The 21807-nt window shown below is 47.6% G+C and overlaps 1 protein-coding gene and 1 pseudogene across 1 annotated transcript; one reads left to right on the forward strand and one right to left on the reverse strand.

Annotated features, from left to right (window-relative positions):
* Positions 1-5604, forward strand: part of LOC136466205 (protein OPAQUE1-like) — a 6253-nt pseudogene extending 649 nt beyond the window's left edge.
* A 5572-nt stretch (positions 5605-11176) lies between these two features.
* On the reverse strand, positions 11177-18665 carry LOC136466206 (uncharacterized). The gene is made up of 7 exons (XM_066464634.1): positions 18219-18665; positions 17990-18125; positions 17712-17848; positions 14011-14134; positions 13362-13919; positions 12188-12401; positions 11177-12059 (listed from the first exon to the last, which is right to left on the reverse strand). Exons 1-7 carry the CDS (start codon positions 18591-18593, stop codon positions 11177-11179), a joined length of 2427 nt encoding a protein of 808 aa, XP_066320731.1. The 5' UTR covers positions 18594-18665.
* Between the last annotated feature and the right edge of the window lie 3142 nt (positions 18666-21807).

Below are 21807 nucleotides of genomic sequence, written 5' to 3' on the forward strand. Positions count from 1 at the left end.
CATTGGGCCAAGACTGTCGACAGCCACGACGCGGCCAGGCCCATGTCGCACAGGCGGAGGAGAGGAGCCGGCTCTGTTCATGGCATTTGTGTGAGAAATAAACCAGAAAATTGCCCCAACTCCTAGTGTCATCCTCTCTCGATGAGAGTAAGAATTCTGCTACTACCAAGAGTAAGAATTCAGCGACTAACAAGAGAGTAAGAATTCTGCTACTACCAAGAGTAAGAATTCAGCGACTAACAAAAGAAACTCGCTAATCGATATGTTGAAACATCGGTGTTGTCAATCCTATTGGGGAATTGAATACAAAGCAGAATTTAAAATATGTTGAAACGGTCATTTTTTATAGTTGAGGGATGAAATTGAGCCTCCTGTGAAAGTTGGATGACAAAACTGCAATCCACCTAAATTTTTATATTCGATTACTCATAATTGTTGGTTTTGTATTCACCTGGTGATTCAACTTTCAAATGCAGGCTGCCAGTGAAGAGTCAAAATCAGCAGAAATATTGAAGCGTGACAAAATAATTGAATCATTAAGCGCAGAATGTGCTGCTGCTATGTCAGCTGCTCAAAATGAACATGACAAAAATTTGTTGCTCCAAAAGCAGTTGGACGATTCTTTGAGAGAGATTACTATGTTGCAGAGTAAAAAGATTATGTCAGCAGAAGCAGAAAAAGAAAACTCCAACCTCAAGGTTTCATAACTTCTGTCTTCATCATATTCTTAAGCTCGGGAGTATATAAATTTTGCAAAGTAACATAGTCCCTAAGGTTTTGTTTTGAATCCCTAAGGTTGTTAGTCTAGTGGGAAGCATGTTCTGTTTTCTCAACTTGAATTAGCCTTTCTAGTGGGACATATACCTTGATTATGCTTTTGCTGAACCATATCTTTTACATTCCACAGAACCTAGTCGAATCATTATCTATGAAGAACTCAATAATGGAGAACGAATTTGCTGTGACTCGTAAAGTAGTGATGATACAATGGAAAAATTGAAGGACGTCGAGGGGAAATGCAACCATCTACAGCAAAACTTGGACAAGTATGTTTTGTGCTCCCATATGTGTCTAAAACTGCAGGATGCATGATTAATATGTGGCATCTACGTTTCTGGTGGACCTTTTGAGAACAATATGATGATTTATGTTTTCGTGAATTCAGATTGCAGGAGAAACTTACAAACTTGGAAAATGAAAATCATGTCTTAAGACAGAAGGCATTTAATATGCCGACAATGAACAGTCTGTCTGTAGCTCCAAAGACATTATCTGAGGTAACCTTTCTTTGTTACCCTTTCCCAATACAATGCTTTTTTTTTTGCTGACTCCACTGCTGACTACTACAATACTATTGCAATACTCTCTATTTGATGTCAAACTTAGTTACAATATCTTTCTCGTTTAAATTTTTTTTTTGAGAGAATACAGCAGGGGAGGCCCCCACTGTTTGCTTTATTAATCAAAAAAATAAAATAAAATGACAACACTGTACAAAATTTTCTTGTTTAATTCATGGACTTGATTTCTGAATGCAGAAATTTTCTGCATCAATTGGGCTTCCCGTCAGTGAGCCAAAGCATATATACGTAAGCTTATTCTTTTCTTTCAACTTGGGTAACTGCACTTGCCCAGATCTTGTAAAAGAAGCTTTAATTTGACAGAGAACTAAAATTGTAGGAAAGCCCAACACCTACAAAATACCTGGCTTCTCTTCCACAGACTTTGAGTGCATCAAGGAGATCGAGGTTGCCTGTTGAAAGGCATGAGGTAAATTCGTCTGTGAGACTTTAAGTTATAGATGTGCTTCATTTTCGAATTCATTTGATGACTTCTCCATGAGGTTGCTAATATTCTGTTACTGACCATGGTGTCTATAAAAACTCGACCTGCGGGGGGATGATGGCCCCGGGTTTTTCCCTTAAGAAGATCTTCTCACACAGATCGAAAAAACCCCCGAACCCCCGCCCCCATCCTGACGCAGTGGTACTGTAACCCTGTGAGAACCGGGCCGGGGCCTAACTGCGCTTTGGCACCTGGGGGCGGGCGATGGGATTTTTTTAACCTCAGCCTGAAATTCGCTCCCACGGGGAGTCGAACTCAGGACCTGAGGAGTGCCGCCGGGCTACCTAACCGCTTGGACTAGGCGCCCTTTGGCCATGGTGTCTATAAAGAATTTGAGGTATCTCATATTTGCTATTGTTTCATGCAGCAAAATCATGAAATTTTATTGAAATGCATCAAAGAAAATTTAGGATATAAGGATGGCAAACCAGTTGCAGCATGTATCATTTACAAATGTCTTCTGCACTGGCGTGCTTTTGAATCAGAGCGGACAGCTATTTTTGATCATGTGATTGAGGCCATAAATGATGTCCTCAAGGTAAAATAATTGGAGCCCATATATTTTATTGTTTACACCAGGTGTGTCCTCAATGTAAACTCAATTTGGGATTTTCTGTTTTCGTTTCACTACAGGGGAATGAAGCTGATGGTAGATTACCTTATTGGTTGTCCAATACCTCTGCATTGCTATGCCTTCTGCAAAGGAATCTGCGGTCAAATGGATTATTTGCTACCCCGTCTCGTCGTTCTGGTGGAACTCTAGGGAAGATAGCGCAAGTAAGGAATTTGAGCATGATGAATATTATTTCTGTTCATGTTGAATCTATCATAGTCATAAATAGTACTCCTTCCATATCAAATTGTAAGTCGTTTTGGCTTTTCTAGGAATATAGCTTTTGCGATGCATCTGGATATACACCATGTCTAGATACAAAGTAAAACTATGAATCTAGAAAAGCCAAAACGACTTACATTTTGGAATGGAGGGAGTATTGTTTTGTACAGAGACATGGTCCCCAAAATACAGCTCTGATATGAATTATCCACCATAATATATTTATAAAATGTAGCAAAATCATAGTATTGCAAGACTATATTTTAAAACAAATCTACTCATATCAGTTTCAAACGTTGAAACACCGCATACCAAATGTCACTGATGGTCATCAAGGATCTGGAGTTGTATCTAGTGGTTGAGGAGTGCAAAGCAGGTGGTGGGATCCGTTAATCCTTAGGCTGCTGTGCCACTTTTGCTACACTTGTCTACGGTTACTAGAAAGGGTCATGATTTTTGAAGCCTTATTGTGCTGGTTGCATTAGTCATTTTTGGATGCAAAGTAAGAATGTTGTCAGGAGACATGAAAACATTCTTGTTTAAAATATTATCTGTTTTCATTGTTTTGTAAGTTGTGCATAAACATAGTTGTTTTTCATTTAATTTGGGTACTAGGTAATCTTTGTCACCTGATTTTTTTTTCTAAAGAAATCATTGAGGATTGATTTTGCCTTCTGACTGGAATAACAATACTTATGTTTCTTCCAGACGCTGAGGTCTCCTTCGAAGTTTGTAGGCCGCAGTGATACTCTACCACAAGTTGATGCAAGGTATCCAGCCATATTATTCAAACAGCAGCTTACTGCATGTGTCGAAAAGATCTTCGGGCAGCTCAGAGATAATCTAAAAAAGGAAATATCACCTCTTCTTAATCTTTGCATTCAGGTATATCATTGTTTCCTCAATTTAACTGCATTGGAATAACTGGATATTTTGGTAACTTTCTGAGATTCACATGCAGGCTCCAAAGTCAACACGTGGGCAACCCGGAAAAACATCCAAGTCAACTGGAGTTGGTGCCCACCCGGCATCAAACTCTAACTGGGACAATATCGTCAATTTTCTTGACTTGCTTATGGATACATTGCGCGAAAATTATGTAAGCCTTATTACTGTCCTGTTCTGAGAAAGGATTGACCTTTGTAAAGTTCATCATTGGGGCACTGATAGCCTTTAATGCTTTGTCCAAGACTCCAAGTGAGTCTAATATAATATCTGTGCTTGCTGCAGGTGCCATCCTTCTTTATACGTAAACTTATCACACAATTATTCTCTTTCATCAATATACAGTTGTTTAACAGGTAGTTTCCTCGTCTCAGTAACTTGGTACTTGGTATGAAATGTGAAACCACCATGCTAGCCATTAAATGTCCTAGGAATGAATTACTAGGAATATCTATATATATTTATTTATCAACTGAAAAATTTTAATGGACAACTATCTTTGTTAAGTTTGCAAATAATTTAGTTATGAGAAAAGTGTCTGCTTGTGTGTTAAGTAATATACTTATTGAAGGCTATGGATGATGGGATGCAGACACTTCAAGATACATGCTTGTTCTAATATGGTTGAAATAAATAAAAACAAGAGATTATTTCACCTTCATTAATATATTCATTTCTCAGTCTTCTTCTCCGACGTGAATGTTGTACATTCTCCAATGGGGAATACGTGAAAGCTGGTCTGTCATTGTTGGAGAAATGGATTACTGATGTCACAGAGGAGGTAGGTGTCATTGTACATTCTTATCCTGCTTGTAAGAAGCCCTGTTGGAACTGGATTTTTTGGCATCGTTTTGTTGGGTTTGTGGGCCTTTTCAGCTGTCTTCACAAGTTTATGTTCTTTTCAGTTTGGGGTACATCTTGGCACGAGCTAAATTATATCAGACAAGCTGTCGGATTTTTGGTAATTGATTTTACAAGCTGCCCGCCCTTCTGTTTGTGTTGGTTGTTTGTCTTTTAGGCTATTCTCACAAAATTTATACAGGTTATACACCAAAAGAGAAAAAAGACGCTTGAGGAGATCAGGCAAGATCTTTGCCCGGTATGAAAACACATATCATGTACGCTTTTGCAGTTGGCCATCATTTATGGCAGACCATTAACTCGTAATTTCTCTGGTGTTTTATGTAGTCCTTGAGTGTTCGCCAAATCTATAGAATATGCTCGATGTATTGGGATGACAAATACAATACCCAAGGCATTTCAACCGAGGTAGGTCCTCATCAGCTTGAACCTGGAGCTCTCATTTTTCTGGAATTCATTTTGCTTTACATTTCTGATTTTATTTTTGAGATTTCTCAGGTGGTTGCTGCAATGCGGGAGATGGTCAACAAAGATACCCAAAATTTCTGTCAAATTCCTTCTTGTTGGATGATGACTTAAGGTAACGAAAATATTTCCAAAAATTATACTTTGCCTTCACCGATCTGTGGTTACGCTTGATATTTGCTAATATTTGCTAATGTGGAATGTACTCAACTGATTTGCCATTTTGCATTAATATTGATCTTTTCTGGCTACAGTATACCATTCTCCACCGAGGATCTGTCAATGGCTATCCCGGTAATAGATTATGCTGACGTCGATCTTCCAGAATCTCTTCAGCACTATACATCAGTAGTTCAGTACAGTTCTACTAAGGCAGCAGGATCCACAGCCTGCCCAATAGAATGAATGTGGTCAGGCTGCCCTGAAGATTTGTCTGTCCCCTGGTTTTATTGGGGTTACATCCATCTGCGATGTTGTATTGTTGTTTAGAGTGCCTAGATTGGCGGAGAGGGAGTGGACTTTGATAGTTAAAAAGCAACCATTGTTGCTAGATGCCAATTCATGGGCGTTCACTCCCTAAAGTAATTTTCGTTGTACAGGGAATGTTGTAAGTCTGTTGACTGGCGCAAAATGATTAGTGTATCAGTGGCAAATTGGGCAATGTGCATCACCGGTATTTTCTACACATGAATCTTTAGCCCGTTAACTGTTGGATCGCGCGATCATAAGCTTTAGGCCGTCTGATGTGGGTCAGTTTGGGTCTGTTACCTGCTTCGTCGTGTTCCCCGGCCATCATGAAACTTGTCGCGGCCGTCACGTGGCCTCCTTGGCAGTGGCACAGCCCCATGCGCTGGTGGGCGGATATTCCCACCTCCGTGTTGGCGAGGTGCGCTCACGGGGAAGTTCTTTTGACCATTTTCGATTTTCTCCCCTTATCTATAAAATCGGGTTTTTTATACCTTTAACTTTTAAAAACGTTTATTTTTATGTCCTAGATGATTTTGATAGCAGTTTTTTTGACGTAGTGGCACATCATCTAAAAGAGGTAAATCGGATTACGTTGCTTCGTCGTAAAGGTAGTTTTCAAAATTTTGTCCAAATATTTTTTTTCAAAAAGTGTTTAATTAAAATCCTAAAACCAATTTTGGTCAGCAGGGAATATTAGTTCAGTCTCTTTTTTTTCCGCGAACCAAACAATAGATTGAAGCTAAAAAGTCGATTTTCCACTCCAATTCCCTCCGTTAACTGCCACTGCTAATTATCATACCCATTTAAGAGGATCTCTAAGAGCCTCTCTAAATCTCACTATCTAAATAATTATTGAGAGAGTTATTTACATAAAAATCATTTTTCATATTTTTTCACTCTCCAACAGTTTTTCTAAAATCTCCACTACAAGAAATACCATTATACATGACGGTTTCCAGATAACGTTATAAGAAATTGTCATAGAAAGTCCTTATCTGAGACGGTTTGTATACGAGGTGATAGAATGCTCTAAACTGTGACCGTGACGGTTTGTAATAAAAAATTAAAAAGAAAAGAAAATTTCTAAATCTAATCCACCAGCCTCCCTCCCACAGTCTACACACATCCATCTACTATGTCGCCCCTTCCCATCCGCCGCCACCCGCATCTACACGCCCAACGCGGGAGGGCATAGCGGCCGCGGTAGCGCGCCCTTCCCGGGCGTGGGTAGGCATAGCAGGGGCGGAGACGCGCCCTTTCCCGGTGTGGGCGCTGAAAGGTCCTAATGGCTAGAGGCGGGGTGAATAGCCTATTTAAAATTTTCTACAACAAGACTTAATAAACCGGTTAGACAATTATGAGTCGAAACGAGTGTAGCGCTAGCCTACTAAAAATGCAAGCCACCTACCATAATTCTAGTTTACGTAGTTTCTATCCACGCAATAACTATGTCACTACACTAAGTTAGTGTGCTCTCAAAAGGCTAACTAAAGAGTCTCACTAACCAAACTAATAAGCTCTCACAACTAGCTACACTAAATAGCTTGACAACTAGTTTGCGGTAATGTAGAGAGTGAGCAAGATAGTTATACCGCTCTGTCGAGGAGTGAACCAATCAATTACAAGGATGAATACCCATGAAAACCAATTACCTCGAAATCAAATGATGAACACAATGACTTTTTATCGAGGTTCACTTGCTTGCCGGCAAGCTACTCCTCGTTGTGGCGATTCACTCACTTGGAGGTTCACGAGCTAATTGGTATCACACGTCAAACCCTCAATAGGGTGCCGCACAACCAACACAAGATGAGGATCACACAAGCCACGAGCAATCCACTAGAGTACCTTTTGGCTCTCCGCCGAGGAAAGGTCAAGAACCCATCACAATCACCATGATCGGAGCCGGAGACAATCAACCAAGCTCCGCTCGGATGATCTTCGCTGCTCCAAGCCGTCTAGGTGGCGGCAACCACCAAGAGTAACAAGCGAATTCCTCGCAGCGAAACACGAACACCAAGTGCCTCTAGATGCAAACACTCAAGCAATGCACTTGGATTCTCTCTCAATCTCACAAAGATGATGAATCAATGATGGAGATGAGTGGGAGGGCTTTGGCTAAGCTCACAAGGTTGCCATGTCAATGCGAATGGCCAAGAGAGTGAGCTTGAGCCAGCCATGGCCCATGGGGCTTAAATAGAAGCTCCTACGAAATAGAGCCCGTTGTACCCCATCACTGGGCACAACACGGGATGATCGGACGCTCCTGTCATATCGATTGGACGCTGGACCTCAGCGTCCGGTCACGCAATGTGTGCCACGTGTCCCCTCTCTTCAAATTGTTGATCGCCCGATCTCAATGGTCAAGTGACGACCGGACGCAGCAGCTCAAAGTGACCGAACACTGGACCCCAGTATCCGGTCGTTTCCAGTAAGCATCCAGAGACGACTTTTCAACGACCGGACGCGTCCGGTCATGCTTCGACCGGACACACGCAAGCGTCCGGTACAACGGCGACTCCCCTGTTGCACTACCACGTCAGCTGGACTGGACGCAACCCTCCAGCGTTCCCGTCACTAAGTGACCCAGCGTCCGGTGAGAGGACCGATGCTGCGCGCCCTCTGCTGCCACTGACCGGATGCGCCGGTCCAACCGAGACCAGCGTCCGGTCACTTACAGTAGACCTCTGTCTTTTCTGTCTAGGGCTGCCGGTGAAGTTCCTAACCCTTGCTCAAAATGTGCCAAACCCACCAAGTGTTATCACCTTGTGCACATGTGTTAGCATATTTTTTACAAACATTTTCAAGGGTGTTAGCACTCCACTAGATCCTAAATGCATATGTAATGAGTTAGAGCATCAAGTGGCACTTTGATAACCATATTTCGATACGAGTTTCACCCTTCTTAATAGTATGGCTATCGAACCTAAATGTGATCATACTCTCTAAGTGTCTTGATCACCAAATAAAATAGCTCCTACCATTTATACCTCTGCCTTGAGCCCTTTTGTTTTTTCTCTTTCTTCTTTTCAAGTCCAAAGCACTTGATCATCACCATGGCATCACCATCATCATGTCATGATCTTCATTTGCTTCACCACTTGGAATGTGCTACCTATCTCATGATCACTTGATAAAACTAGGTTAGCACTTAGGGTTTCATCAATTCACCAAACCAAACTACAGCTTTCAGGCGCGTAGTAGCAACGGTGGGGTTCGCGCACCTCCCCTACGTGGCCGGACCACATAGCACCAGCGGCGGTGTGCCCCTTCTGCTGTTTGTGATTTTCATTAGGGTTTCGCTGGTAGGGGTTTGATCTGGTGGATGCGTGTGCTTGTAGGTTTTTAAAATTTCTAGGTTTGGAGGAGTCTGGTGTGCGCTAGGCCCTGCCGAGATCTGGTCTCCGCGGTTGTTGGTATGTGAAATCCCATCCGACTGTGATTTTTAGAATTTTTTCTGATTGCCGATGCCTTTTTGTGCACTGTGTAGTTGGGTCTATTTGTGGTTTTTGTTTGGATTTCTGTGAATGATGGTTTGGGCATATAATTCCTATGAGCAGGATTGAAATTAGTTTGCTCGTCACCTACCTCCTGTTCTATAATGCAATGCAAGTAACTTTTTGATAGATGCTGCAGGTGCCGGTGGAAATATCAGTACAAGATAGTAGATTCAGTAAGGAATTTCTCCAGTTATTTCATTGCTTGTTAATCTTTGATCTTTTGTAAAAAGTTGTAGCGTCAACTATAATCCTGATAGCTTGGTTTGTTTTTTGATGGTACTACTGCCCTCAGGCTTATTTTAAAGACCCATAAAATCTTTTTGGCTAGGTAAATTAGTTTATGTTAAATCAATTAACTTGTTTCAGGCTCTTGTAAACTGTTAAGAATACTGATAGCATCTATGCTACATGTTTTTTAGAAGGCGCAGCTGTGAGACTTTTGGCCGACCGCTGCAAGGCAACGACAGCTTATGAAACCATCGAGAAGCTAATTAAATTGGGTGAGGTGATGCCTTTGACCCATTTTGAGTTATAGAGATTTTGGATGTGGGGATTGCAATTTCCTGTGGTAATTTGGGATCTGTTTGGTGGTTTGTTAGGTGAAAAAGTATATGCAATGATCTATAACTGTCATTCGGTTGTTCTATCACCAAACATTCATTCAGTATATAAATGTGTCAAGCCATGGAACATTGGCTACCATTCAATATCTAAATTTTTGGCCATGTAAATTTGTTTCATAATTTAGTCTTCAAGGTTCTGTTTTAGTCTATGTTGATAGACTCTTTTAGTCTTTGTTAGATTCAGCTTGTCAAGCACTACATGTAGTTCTTTTTAGTTAACTGAAGCAATTCTATAGTGAACTATGAACGTACTAAGCCATGTTAATATGTTGGTAAATAAACCATCAACTAGCAGCTGGTCTATTGTGTATTTTCCCCCCAAGATAATTGAAACCATGCTATGAAATACCATCAGCTAGATGCTCCTCTGTAATGAAGTTTTTTTAAATGCTCCTCTGTTTGTGTTCAATAACTTGGACATATATGCCTTTTGATTATTTGATTTGTATGGTTATATGCTGACGTAACGATAGCACGTGCATTATACTAGTTACTACTTGCGCTGGGTTGCATGGAAAATTTGGTATTGACAAAGCTGCATTCTTTTACATGCTAGTGCTATAAAAATGGTTTTTATGTTGAATGCAGAGAAAAATGGTTTGCCACAACATTGTCAACTCCATAGAATAATCAAAGATTTCTTGTTCAGGTTGGTCACTTATTGGTTTTTCTACCACACGCTAGTACTGCAACCATCAGTTTTTATTTGTTAGTACAGAGCTTGACTAGTGCAATCCTAGAACAATCAACTTTGATTGTTTCCTGATAAATAGATGGTATTTGTTTTTCAAATATTTGCTTAGAACTAACTTATTTCATATTCACATTGATTTTCAGGTAGCTCCCAGAGGTGCTTGGTAGCACATCATATGGACAGCAAGCCAATTGAATTTTTAGAGATGAAATCTTTAGAGATGAAATCTTAGTTCATATATTTGTTTATTTTAGACTCCCTAGAGATGAAATCTCGGTTCAGACGTACTTGTTAGTTTGGCTGTGAATTGATTGTCCTCAAAACTATATATGACAATAGTGAACATGCCAAGAAATGAAAGAATCAATGTTTGTTTGTATGATTGGTGTATTATGAGATGTGTTGCATGTTAATACAGTGATGATTTCACACTAACATCCGATGCTCTTTTTCGTCACTATGGTTTGGATCTGGGCCTAGATATGGGCTGTATATAATAAACGGACAACTAATCCATGATGAACTCAAATGTTAATTTGTGACGGCTCAATTTGGGCGAACAAATGTATGACGCGGGATACATGATGTTTTTTCCGATCGTCATGGTGAGCTATCGGTGACACATTTTTGCTTGTCTGTGACCAAAGTAAACCGTCATGTATAAGGGTATTTTTTGCAGTACCCGTGCGCAGTGTAGAGAGTTATTCTCGTCTTCTATTTTTGGCTAGCGAAAAAATTAGAATAAAAGATGGCTATATCTAAATAACCAATTAGAGAAACGGTTGAAGGCTAGTCTTTCATCAAAGAGTTAAATGCATCAGTAGTCCATCAACTTATACCCAAGTTTTACTTAGGTCCATCAACTCTGAAAGTGGGTTTTTGGGTCCATCATCTTTGTTAGTAGCCGCATTCCTAGCCCATACCGTTTTGTTCCAGTATTTTAATCGACGTGGCACCTCGGGAACGCCGCACACACGCATGCATGTGCATGCATCTGGAGTTGGAACACCGCTGCGGCCGGGAACTCCCCCGCGAACGCGTTCCGCTGAGGTTGAGCGACACCTGTCAGCCTGTGTGGCCGCGGCAGCAGCTCGCCCGCGCACCACAGCGGCAGCGACGGCACCTCCTCGCATGCCCGCAGTGGCGGCTCGCCCGCGCGCCTGCTCTTGCACCCACGGTGACCATGGCCACTCCGCTGACTGCCTCTGCAACCACGATGACTGACCTTTATCTTCGAGGGGAGCAGGATGAGGTTGGCCTTGCGGCTGTGCGCCAGCGAGCACACGTCGTGGTGCATCGAGCTGAAGGGCGCCTGCGCCACGTTACGGGCGCCGCCGCTCCTGACACACCACAGCAGCAGTAGGGTCACGGCGGCGCGGGCGCGGAGGTGCGGAGGGCGACCAAGGTGCTGCTGTTCCTGGCGGCCGTCGCGCTCCCGGGGCCTCGTGCTGTACCACTGTGCCGTCGTGGCGCCAGGGGACCTGCGCTCGTCGCTGCCTCCATGCCGTGGCAGCGACGACGACGCTGCGGCGGACCTGGTGAGTACGTGACCTCTCGCTCCACGACCACGATGCAAGAGGCCTACGGCTAAATGATTTGCAGTAATCCTCGTTGGATGCCAGCGGCTCGACAACTTAGCTTCCGGCCATCCACGACGGCGAGTAGCGCGGCAGCCCCCAGCACTGCACCGCGCTTGAGATGGTGGTGCCCATCTCCTCCACGGCGGCGAGTAGCATGCGAGGACGGACGCGTTTTTCTGCGGCGGGCTGCTCCGCTCTCCCGCGCCGCCACATCCCTGCACGGCGGCGAGTAGCATGCTGGAGCTGCAAGAATGTCACAGGCATGATGGATTAAACCAATTACTCGATTTGTATAATAGATTCAACATTCGATGCATCAAGTGCACAAGTAACGCGAGTGCCTGTGTCTCCAAGTTCGTCAGCGCAACCACTTTCCTCTCCTCCAGGGCCTCCCGGCGTGGGTCTTCTTCTCCAAGGGCGGCTCGGCAAAGCAGCACAGGAGGCAGCGCGAGAGCAGGCGCGGGCAAACCACGCTGGAGGGCAGCATGGCGGCGCGCTGGAAAGGCCCCTTCGGCGTGAGAACCTTGGAGCGTTCCCGCGACCGGCGGCTCCAGCCTCTGCCTGCCTCGCTAAAAAAATTGAGACCTGCAAGTGAACGACATGGAACCCGCGCAACCGGAACGCGTTCACGATGCGGTCCGACGGCAGCACCTTGGCCGCCCTCCGCACCTCCGCGCCCGCGCCGCCGTGACCCTACTGCTGCTGCTGGTGGTGGTCAGGAGCGGCGGCGCCCTTACATGGCGCAGGCGCCCTTCAGCTCGATGCACCACCGACGTGTGCTCGCTGGCGCACAGCCGCAAGGCCAACCTCATCCTGCTCCCCTCGAAGATAAAGGTCAGTCGTCGTGGCTGCAGAGGCGGTCAGCGGAGTGGCCATGGTCACCGTGGGTGCAAGAGCAGGCGCGCGGGCGAGCCGCCACTGCGGGCATGCGAGGATGGTGCCGTCGCTACCGCTGTGGGCGCAGGCGAGCTGCTGCCGCGGCCACACAGGCTGACAGGCGTCGCTCAACCTCAGCGGAACGCGTTCGCGGGGGGAGTTCCCGGCCGCAGCGGTGTTCCAACTCCAGATGCATGCACATGCATGCGTGTGTGCGGCGTCCCCGAGGTGCCACGTCGATTAAAATACTATGGGCTAGGAATGCGCCACTAACAAAGATGATGGACCCAAAAACCCACTTTCAGAGTTGATGGACCTAAGTGAAACTTGGGTATAAGTTGATGGACTACTGATGCATTTAACTCTTCATCAAAATATCTATTCCTAACATTTTGGAAGCAAACATAGTCTTTTGGAGATACTCTTATCTGTAGTCGCCAAATGCATCTCTAAAAATCTGCGAAACAACTCACAACTTTATTCCCGGAATCCCGGTTATCCGGAGGAGGATTACCAAGGAAATGAATCAACGAACAAATTAATTTGGGTTACACGTTGCTGATACTGAAACTATGTACACTTGACAATCTTTTTCGTCGGAAAGGGAACAAATTTACACAAGCTGTTGACACGTACGGATGCATCGACGGCTGCGCACAGCGCATGCACCTAGGCTCCCCTGTCCCCTGCTCTGCTTGGGCGAGGAGCTCCCGTGCTCCGCCACGGAGCTCGCGTACCGTTGGTTGGCCGCCGTCCGCAGCTCGCCCTCGGCGTGCACGGCCGACGCGAGGCACTTCTTCCTGGCACTGGCAGCGGCCGCCGCGGCGCCGTCCGCCGCCTCGTCGGCGGCCTTGCTGTTGTCGTCGGACTCGGGCTCGGGCGGGACCGTGTACACGAAGGGTCCCGCGGGCACGTCGCTGCACACGGCGAGCAGCGGCTCGAGCGCGTCGACGACGTCGCGCATGGTGGGGCGGGACTTGGGCACGCTGTGGAGGCAGTGGTAGGCGACCATGGCGGCCTTGTGCGCGGCCTTTGCGGAGTAGTGGCCGTCCAGGCTGGGGTCCATCACCCGGTGCAGCCGCTCCGGGTGGCGCAGGTACGGGCGCGCCCAGTCCACCAGGTGCTGCTCCCGCCCGCGCCGCCGCTTGTCCACGCAGCGCCGCCCCGACAGCAGCTCCAGGAGCACCACGCCGAAGCTGTACACGTCGCTCTTCGCCGTCAGGTGCCCTGCAATGCATGCGTTGCATGGTTAACCGAGAAGGAGAGCATGCGTACGCATGCAGGTGGTGTGTCTGTGACGTGAGTTAACGTAACGTACCGGTGAGAATGTACTCCGGCGCGGCGTAGCCGTGTGTCCCCATGACACGGGTGGTTACGTGGGTGTCGTCGCCCTGTGGGCCCTCCTTGGCCAGGCCAAAGTCTGAGAGCTTTGCCGTGTAATCCTGCCATATATACACAGAAAAGAAATAGGAGTACGTCTTTCAGTCTACCCGAAAAAGGGAAAGCATATCGTTTAATAGTCAGTTCAGCCGCCGCAATGTTGATACTTGCATAGTTGCATATCGTTTTGCTTCGACTGATATGATATCCTAGACATGGGTACGTGTCAGGTCGATGCGTGTTCGCTAGTAACACACACGTACACTGATTCGGTGATTCTGTGTCGGAGTTTTATGCTTGCAGGCGTGTGCATATTGATATCAGGAGCATTCTACTAGTCTGGGAAAAGCTCGAATCGAAGGGCTCTCTGTTGCCATTTTTGAGGTTATCATAAAGTCAGGATCGAGAGAAGAGTGTTGGTTATATCAAGTACAACGACTACTCCGTCCGTACTGTCCAGGCTTCGAGCTGCTACTACGATCGTCTAGCCTACGACAAATCGACAAGGCAACAAAACAACCGATTTTGTTTCGTCCGCGGTCGAGCTCGGGCCGGGATGCACCAACTAATTGGAAAAGCCTAAAATAACAGGAACATTAATTAATGGCGACGTTATTGGCCATGTTCGTTTCTTCCATAATCCGTTTTTTTCAGCTTGTTTTTTCAGTCAGAACAATGTTTTCTCTCACAACAAATCAGTCGGAATAGTATTTCGGTTTGTTTTTTTAGCGAAGCGAACGGGGCCATTATTGTTGTCACATTCGGTAGAAGTAAACGAATCAGAAAGGACACCCATTCCTTATTAGTAGTCATTTGCTTGATTTTTTTGTACCGTTTGATAATTATTATTGTTTTTATAAGCTGGCTGCCACACCACAGATATATAAGCATTGTGGAATTGAACCCTCGATCGATCTGGATCAGATGGGTATATCTCTGGGTGTGTACGACAGAGATTGGCCAACTAGTTGAAAAATAAAGAGTTAAATGCACCAGCGGCCCTCGAACTTGTAGACGTGTGTCACATAGGTACATGAACTTGGAAAATGCATTTCTGGGTCACTAAACTTGTTAAGTGGTGCACCGCAGGCCCATACCAGCCACGTGGACATTTTTTGCTGACGTGGATGTTTCTTATTAAATAGGTTTGCGGGTATCTCTCAGACAAGAATCGTTCGTAGCTGGACTGGTCGGCAGCCGCGTCTCGAGGCGTGTGGGCAGGGTTCGAATCCCTTCGACGACGCATTTTTTTTTGGTTGACGCTATTTTGCATGGGACTGGCGTTTTTGCATGGCACTGTGACCGTGCGGGTGGGTCGTGTTTACGCGCGTCGCTGGCTTGCTCGCGTTTGGGCGCGTCGCGGGCTTGCTGCTCGGTTTGTTTGGTTCATTTTGTTGCGAAAATTTTTACTGCCGCTCACGGCTCGCCGTTCAGACGTGTTTGCTGCTCGTTTTTACGTTCGCACGTGTGGCTTTCGTATTTTGGCGCTCATCTACGGCGTGGTGATGTTGGTCTTGAGCGCGTCGCCGGCCACCGCCATGAGCTCCCGCGCCAGGGAGACGCCCACCTTGCCGACCTCGTCCTCGCGCTGGTACACGCAGTTGAAGCACTCGTCGGTGGCGCCCTCGTGTGTGCGCACCGTGTGGAGCAGCCGGTACTTGGCGCGCCGAGGTCTGTAGTTTGCAAACCGAACCGAATAATCCCAAAGTCATGTAAACAAACTTGTAGATCGCTTCTAGCTCTACAATTTTTGTTACTACACCTTTCGCTGGATCGGGCTGGTTTGAGAGTTTGAGGGAGCCGAAGATTGAGTTTCAGCTTGTATATTTGAGGTGGTATTGATCAGTTCATTCAGTTCGGAAATTTTGAACGTGACCGACTGTTCAGAAGCTTGCTGCCGCGTGGCCTCGCGCGCTCGGCCGGACAGGAAGGGCTCACCGGCGTCGAGGCGGGTCGGGGATTGTTTGGTTTGCGTCCTCCCAAACAGGCTTCCGCGTGAAGTATCTCATTAGCATGACCACGGCGCCCACATGCGTGCATGCTGTTAGCTAAGCGACCAATACGTACCCATGCATGGTCAGCATATTTCAGGTGAACCAACACAAGGCTTTAGCTTCTCTCTTTGTGACGAGAGCCAACTAGGCATGGCTGTGCAATGTGTACGACACAAGCCGTCCAGTTGCATGCCCCACGATGTGACGAGCAGCGCATGGGCAAGGGTGTCTGAGAGAAACCTGTGCATGGGCAGGTGACGGCCTGACGGGGAGGGCGCGCGCCAGGCGCGAGCGGCAAACTCGCCGCGTCGGCTGGGGATCGGCACACCGCGGTGTCTGCAGCTCTGCGTCTGCATCTGCATCGCCGCCCGCCCGCACCGCATATGAATGTGCACTTCATTGTTAAGCTTAAGCATGATCTTAATAAGCATCAGCATGTTAAACTTCTTGTGATATGACGCAGGTCGTGACGACCGATGACCACTGCTCCAGTCCTCCCCCGTGCTCATCCAGTAACCGCGGAGCTACAGATACACGGCTCCTGAGTGCTCGTTGGAAAAATCCAAAGCCCGGGGGCACGCGGCGTCGCCCGCCCGACGTACGATGGATGACGGCACGTACGATGGGGTAAGCTTTATTTAGTGGAGGACGATGAGTGAACACCACAACCTTTCATACTAGTACCGATCGGATCGTTCAACTGAGCGTGCAGCAGCCCGTGGTGACCATCGGTTTGTCTCTTTGCATCCCCGCTCCTTTTAAACCGCACTCACGAATGTACATAGCCGCGAATCCTAGCCTAGGCTTTTACTTTAGAACATGTCTATGTATGTAAAGCGAGGAACAGGCGCGGCAGGCCAGAGACATTCACGGCGGGTGGGTTGGTAACCCTGGTGCGGTTCGTTTGGGAGACCGAACGGTGGTTACGTTGCTCGGGTCTGTTGCCAGAGACATGAGCCGAGCGAGAGAAACAAAAGCCAGGTGAGCTGACTCTTTTTTTCTTGCCCCATGTCAATCGTGGACTCTGCTACCAAAATCGATGAAAATGCATGGGTACGTTGGAGGCCGTGGCGGCCGCGGGTGATGATTCCAGTTCGCGGATGCGGCGGGGCCGGCCCTGTGGCGGCCGATCACGCCGGGCCATCCCACAGTGCGTACGCGAGCAAGCAAGCCAGCGACGCGCGTAAACACGACCCACCCGCACGGTCACAGTGCCATGCAAAAACGCCAGTCCCATGCAAAATAGCGTCGTCGAAAGGATTCGAACCCTGCCCCACACGCCTCGAGACGCGGCTGCCTAACCAGTCCAGCTACGAACGATTCTTGTCTAGGATATACCAGCAGACCTATTTAATAAGAAATATCCATGTCAGCAAAAAATGTCCACGTGGCTGGTATGGGCCTGCGGTGCACCACTTAACAAGTTTAGTGATCCAGAAATGTATTTTTCAAGTTCATGGACCTATGTGACATACGACTACAAGTTCGAGGGCCGCTGGTGCATTTTTGGTGGCATGATGTAGTAGTTCCTGGCGTCAGCAAAGAGCCAAGAATTCCTTGGGATTAAAGCAAGCTAATAAATACTCAGCGAACTAGTCGTCGTCGTCGGCAAAGGACCAGGCAAGGCATGCATGGAGGCACTCACGGAGTCGAGCAGGATGTTGGAGGCCTTGAAGTCGCGGTAGATGACGGGCGTGTCGGCCTCGTGCAGGAACGCCAGCCCCTTAGCGGCGCCCACCGCGATCTTCAGCCGCGTGCACCACGGCAAGGTCGACAGCAGATCTGCATTGCATGCATGCATGCGCGGGTGGATCGATCAGTCCCAGCAGGTGTAACACGTAGTACTAGCTAAGAACACACACGCCATACTGGAGTGGTAGTTAGTAATAAGTAACGATCGATCGAGGGTGCTAGGTAGCTTACTCTTGAAGAGGTGGTGCTCGAGGCTGCCTCTCGCCATGTACTCGTACACGAGCATCCTCTGCTCATCCTGGCAGCCGTACCCGATGAGCTTCACCAGATGCGGATGCCTCAACATCCCCAGGTACACCACCTCCGCCTGCAGCAAGCATCGATCGTACGTAATTAGTGCGTCGTGCCCGATCCATTCAAATAAAATGCAGCCGGACCCGGCGTGCGCACGTATACGTACCAGCCACTCGCGGTGGCCCTGCGGCCCGTCGGCGTCGAGGTACTTGACGGCGACGTGCTGCGGCTGGATCTCCCCGGGCCGGAGTCGCCCGTCGAGGAAGCCCTTGTAGACGGGGCCGAACCCGCCCTCGCCGATGAAGTTGCTGCTAGAGAGGCCCCGCGTGGCGGCCCTCAGCTCCGCCTGCGTGAAGGCGTGCAGGCCCGAGGACGCCAGCGTCCGCGACAGGTCGTCCAGCGACAGCGACCGCAGCCGCGCCGTCGCGCTCCGCATCCGCCGCACCGCCTTCTCCTTCTGCTGCTGCCTCTCGTCCCCGCTCTCGCTTCCGGCCGCCGGCGGCGGCTCCGACCCCACGAAGCAACTGAACAGCATCCTCATGCCGCGTGATGCCCTGATCGATCGAGTAGTAAGCCTCGGTTCGGTCGCCTTCGGTGCCTTCTTGGCTTCTTACCCCGCGCTCGCTCGCTCGCTGTGCCGGCCGGCCGGTGCAGTTCTTGAGATCGATCGAATGCTACAGGAGGGTTGGATAGGATTGGATGGTTTGACACGAGGCGTGTGGGATACTGGGGATTATATAGCGAGGAGCAGAGCGGGCAGCCGGGCACTGAGCGGCGGGCGCGGGGCGACGATTTGTCTCTGCGCGGGCGCGGGTGCAGGTGGTTGGTTAGTTGGGGCCGGTGGAGGACTGGAGCCTGGAGAGAGGCGTCGTTTCGTCTGAAACGGCCGTTTTGACCGGACCCGGCAGGAGGCCGATGGGAGTGCTAGCACTAGCCGAGGACTGGGCTCGATCGCGCGCGCGCGAGCGGTGATTCCAGTCCTGGGAACCAATACCCGTGGCCGTGTGTGCGTTAGTAAGGGGACTGTGACTTTTTCTTTGCCAATGAGGGATCGAGCTATAACGGGAAGGTGAATGCGACTTCGCTATACGAAAACAGAAATGCTAATGGATGACCGAGTGTTTTAGAGTCCGCTGACACACGAATTTCTGGCGGTTGGATCTTACATCGCTCTCATCTTGCCCACCGACCCAGCTGCATCGCTCGCACCGCACCCAGGCCATCGCTTGCACCCGCACAAGCACGCGCCCGCCGCCGCCGTCGCCTCGAACGAACCCCGCCTGGCCGTTGCTTCCCCGCCGGCCGCTGCTCCCTCCGCCGCCGCACCAGCCCGGCCGCCTCCCGCAGGCCAGCCGCTGCTCCCTCTGCCGCCTCCTCCAGGTCGCGCCCTGTTCCCTCCTCTTCTTCCTCCTCCTCCTAGATCTGTGTTGACCGGAGCCAAAGACGACAACGGCAGTGGCTAGGGTTCCAGCGAGCCTCTCCCCTAAATTTTGTCCTTGTTCTTTTATAGAAAAAATGTTTCTTGTAATTTATGATTTGCGATTTGTGCCAAGGAGCAACGGGGGAGAGGCGGGCCGCACATCGGCGCCTGGGTGAGCGCCGGCGGCGGAGCGCTCGCCGGGCAGAGGGGCCGGAGCTGGAGTGGCACCGGAGGTAGAAGAAGAGCTGTAGGCGTTGGATCTTCACGTACGGTCGAAAAAAAATTATGTGTTGAAACCGGATGAAACATCCAAAAGGCAGGTAGACAGACTCGAGGAAAACGACGTCGCGGACGCCAGACAATTAAAACGTTCCGTTTTTGGCGTCCGCCAGTATTTTTGGATTTCGATGATTCGGAAGGATGGGATGGCCGAGACCGGAATGGATTGCCATGGGGATTTTTGCATCGCATGACGCCACCCTTTGCCAAGACATGCTATCATTACACCACACCAGCACGGCAGCGCCACACCCCACCACCACCAGACCGGTTCGTTTTTTATTGGAAAAAGTCTACTTAACCCCCCACCTATCAACCATGGTCTACTTCACCTCCAAACTATAAAACCGTCTATTTTACCCTCCTGAACTTTTCAAAACCGTCTATTTTACCCCCCCCCGGACGGTTTTCGACGGTGGGTTTGCTACAGTAAAGACGGTTTGTTACAGTAACATTGTTTTCACCTTTTCCTTTTTATTTATTTTCGCTTAATCTTTAAAAAATCATAGTAAATCACAGAAAAATCATAAAATGGAAAATCTAATTTTGTTGGACTCCACGTGAGTAGATCTACACAATGAACATATAATATGATATGTTTTAGTACAAAATTTTTGCTGTAGTTTTAGATTAATTGGAAAATCCAATTTTGTCTGTAATTAATTGGAATAATTCATAGCTGCAGCTTCTGTGGTCCAATTATGGTGAAATTTTTATGGTAGGCTAATTATTGTATGCTTGAACTATAGTAAAAATTTCGTACTCATTGAACCATGTATAACTTAGTTATAGATAAATTCCAATTAATTACAGACAAAATTAGATTTTCCAATTAATCTAAAGGTACAGCAAAACCTTTGTACTAAAGCATACCACATTATATATTAACTATGTAGATCTACTCATGTGAAGTCCAACAAAATTGGATTTTTCATTTTATGATTTTTCTATGATTTACTATGATTTTTCAAAGATTCAGCGAAAATAAATAAAAAAAGAAAAGGTAAAACACCGTTACTGTAGCAAACCTCTGTTACTGTAGCAAACCACCGCCGAAAACCGCCCAGGTGGTAAAATAGATGGTTTTGAAATGTTCAGAGGGTAAAATAGACGGTTTTATAGTTTGGGGGTAAAGTAGACCTTGGTTGATACGTGGGGAGTTAAGTAGACTTTTTCCTTTTTTTAATCGGTGTTCCTGCGTTCCAAAAGTGTCCTGGGTACGAGAAGAGCAGGTGGCTGGGGCTGGGGGTTTGTAATAGATCATTAAGGAATGTGGTTCAGGCTGGAGCATGGTGCTCACTGAACCGTCTGAACCTGATGGATGCTTTCCATGCGTGCAGAGCTTGTAGGAAAAAATTTCTATGCGACGGTGTCGCATAAAATGCTCCGTGCGATATACTCTGCGTGGTCCACGCTGGCCCCACCTGCAGCACGGCGACCGGAGCAGTTCCATGCCACTTCGCCGCATATCAGCAACTTCTGTAGCGTCTCGCTTGTTAGATACGCCCGCCTACCTGCCCTGCAACTGGAGCAGTCAGCAGCCGCGACGATTAGACCCGGAAGAAGACAGGCCGGCCGGCGGCTGCGACGAGCGAGCACCTCACACCTGTACCTGCCAGCCGGCTGCCGCGTCGCGTAGCTAGCGTTGGCATGATGGGTGTGGTGACGACGAGGGCATCCATGCATGCATGATTGCCTTGCCTCTCCAAGAAGTTTGATTAGAAGCATCCTAGATTCCTAGTCTACAAACTAATGTTCTCGTTTGAGCTCGTACGATGTGATCTGATCTCCTGACGACCGAAGAAGAACCAGGCGTGCATGTGCCAAGGAATCTTTTTGCCGCAATAAATCGTTGGCAGAACCTTTGGAACACGATCGGTTTGTTTTCTAGGGCCTTGTTTAGATTGCAAGTTTTTTCATTCTCTCTTCATTACATCAAATCTTTGGACGGAGTATTAAATGTATATAAAAAAATAACTAATTACACAGTTTGATTGTAAATTACGAGACGAATCTTTTGAGCCTAGTTAGGTCATGATTGGACAATAATTGTCTA

This window comes from Miscanthus floridulus, chromosome 7 (genome assembly GCF_019320115.1).
Source record: "Miscanthus floridulus cultivar M001 chromosome 7, ASM1932011v1, whole genome shotgun sequence".
Classification (NCBI taxonomy): domain Eukaryota; kingdom Viridiplantae; phylum Streptophyta; class Magnoliopsida; order Poales; family Poaceae; genus Miscanthus; species Miscanthus floridulus.

Coding starts and splice junctions, on each gene's coding strand:
- LOC136466206 (XM_066464634.1), bottom strand. CDS start 18,593: ATGAGGATGCTGTTCAGTTGCTTCGTGGGGTCGGAGCCGCCGCCGGCG. Junction 18,126..18,218: donor AGGGCCACCGCGAGTGGCTG/GTACGTATACGT, acceptor TGCTTGCTGCAG/GCGGAGGTGGTGTACCTGGG. Junction 12,402..13,361: donor CAGGGGACAGGGGAGCCTAG/GTGCATGCGCTG, acceptor GTTCACTTGCAG/GTCTCAATTTTTTTAGCGAG.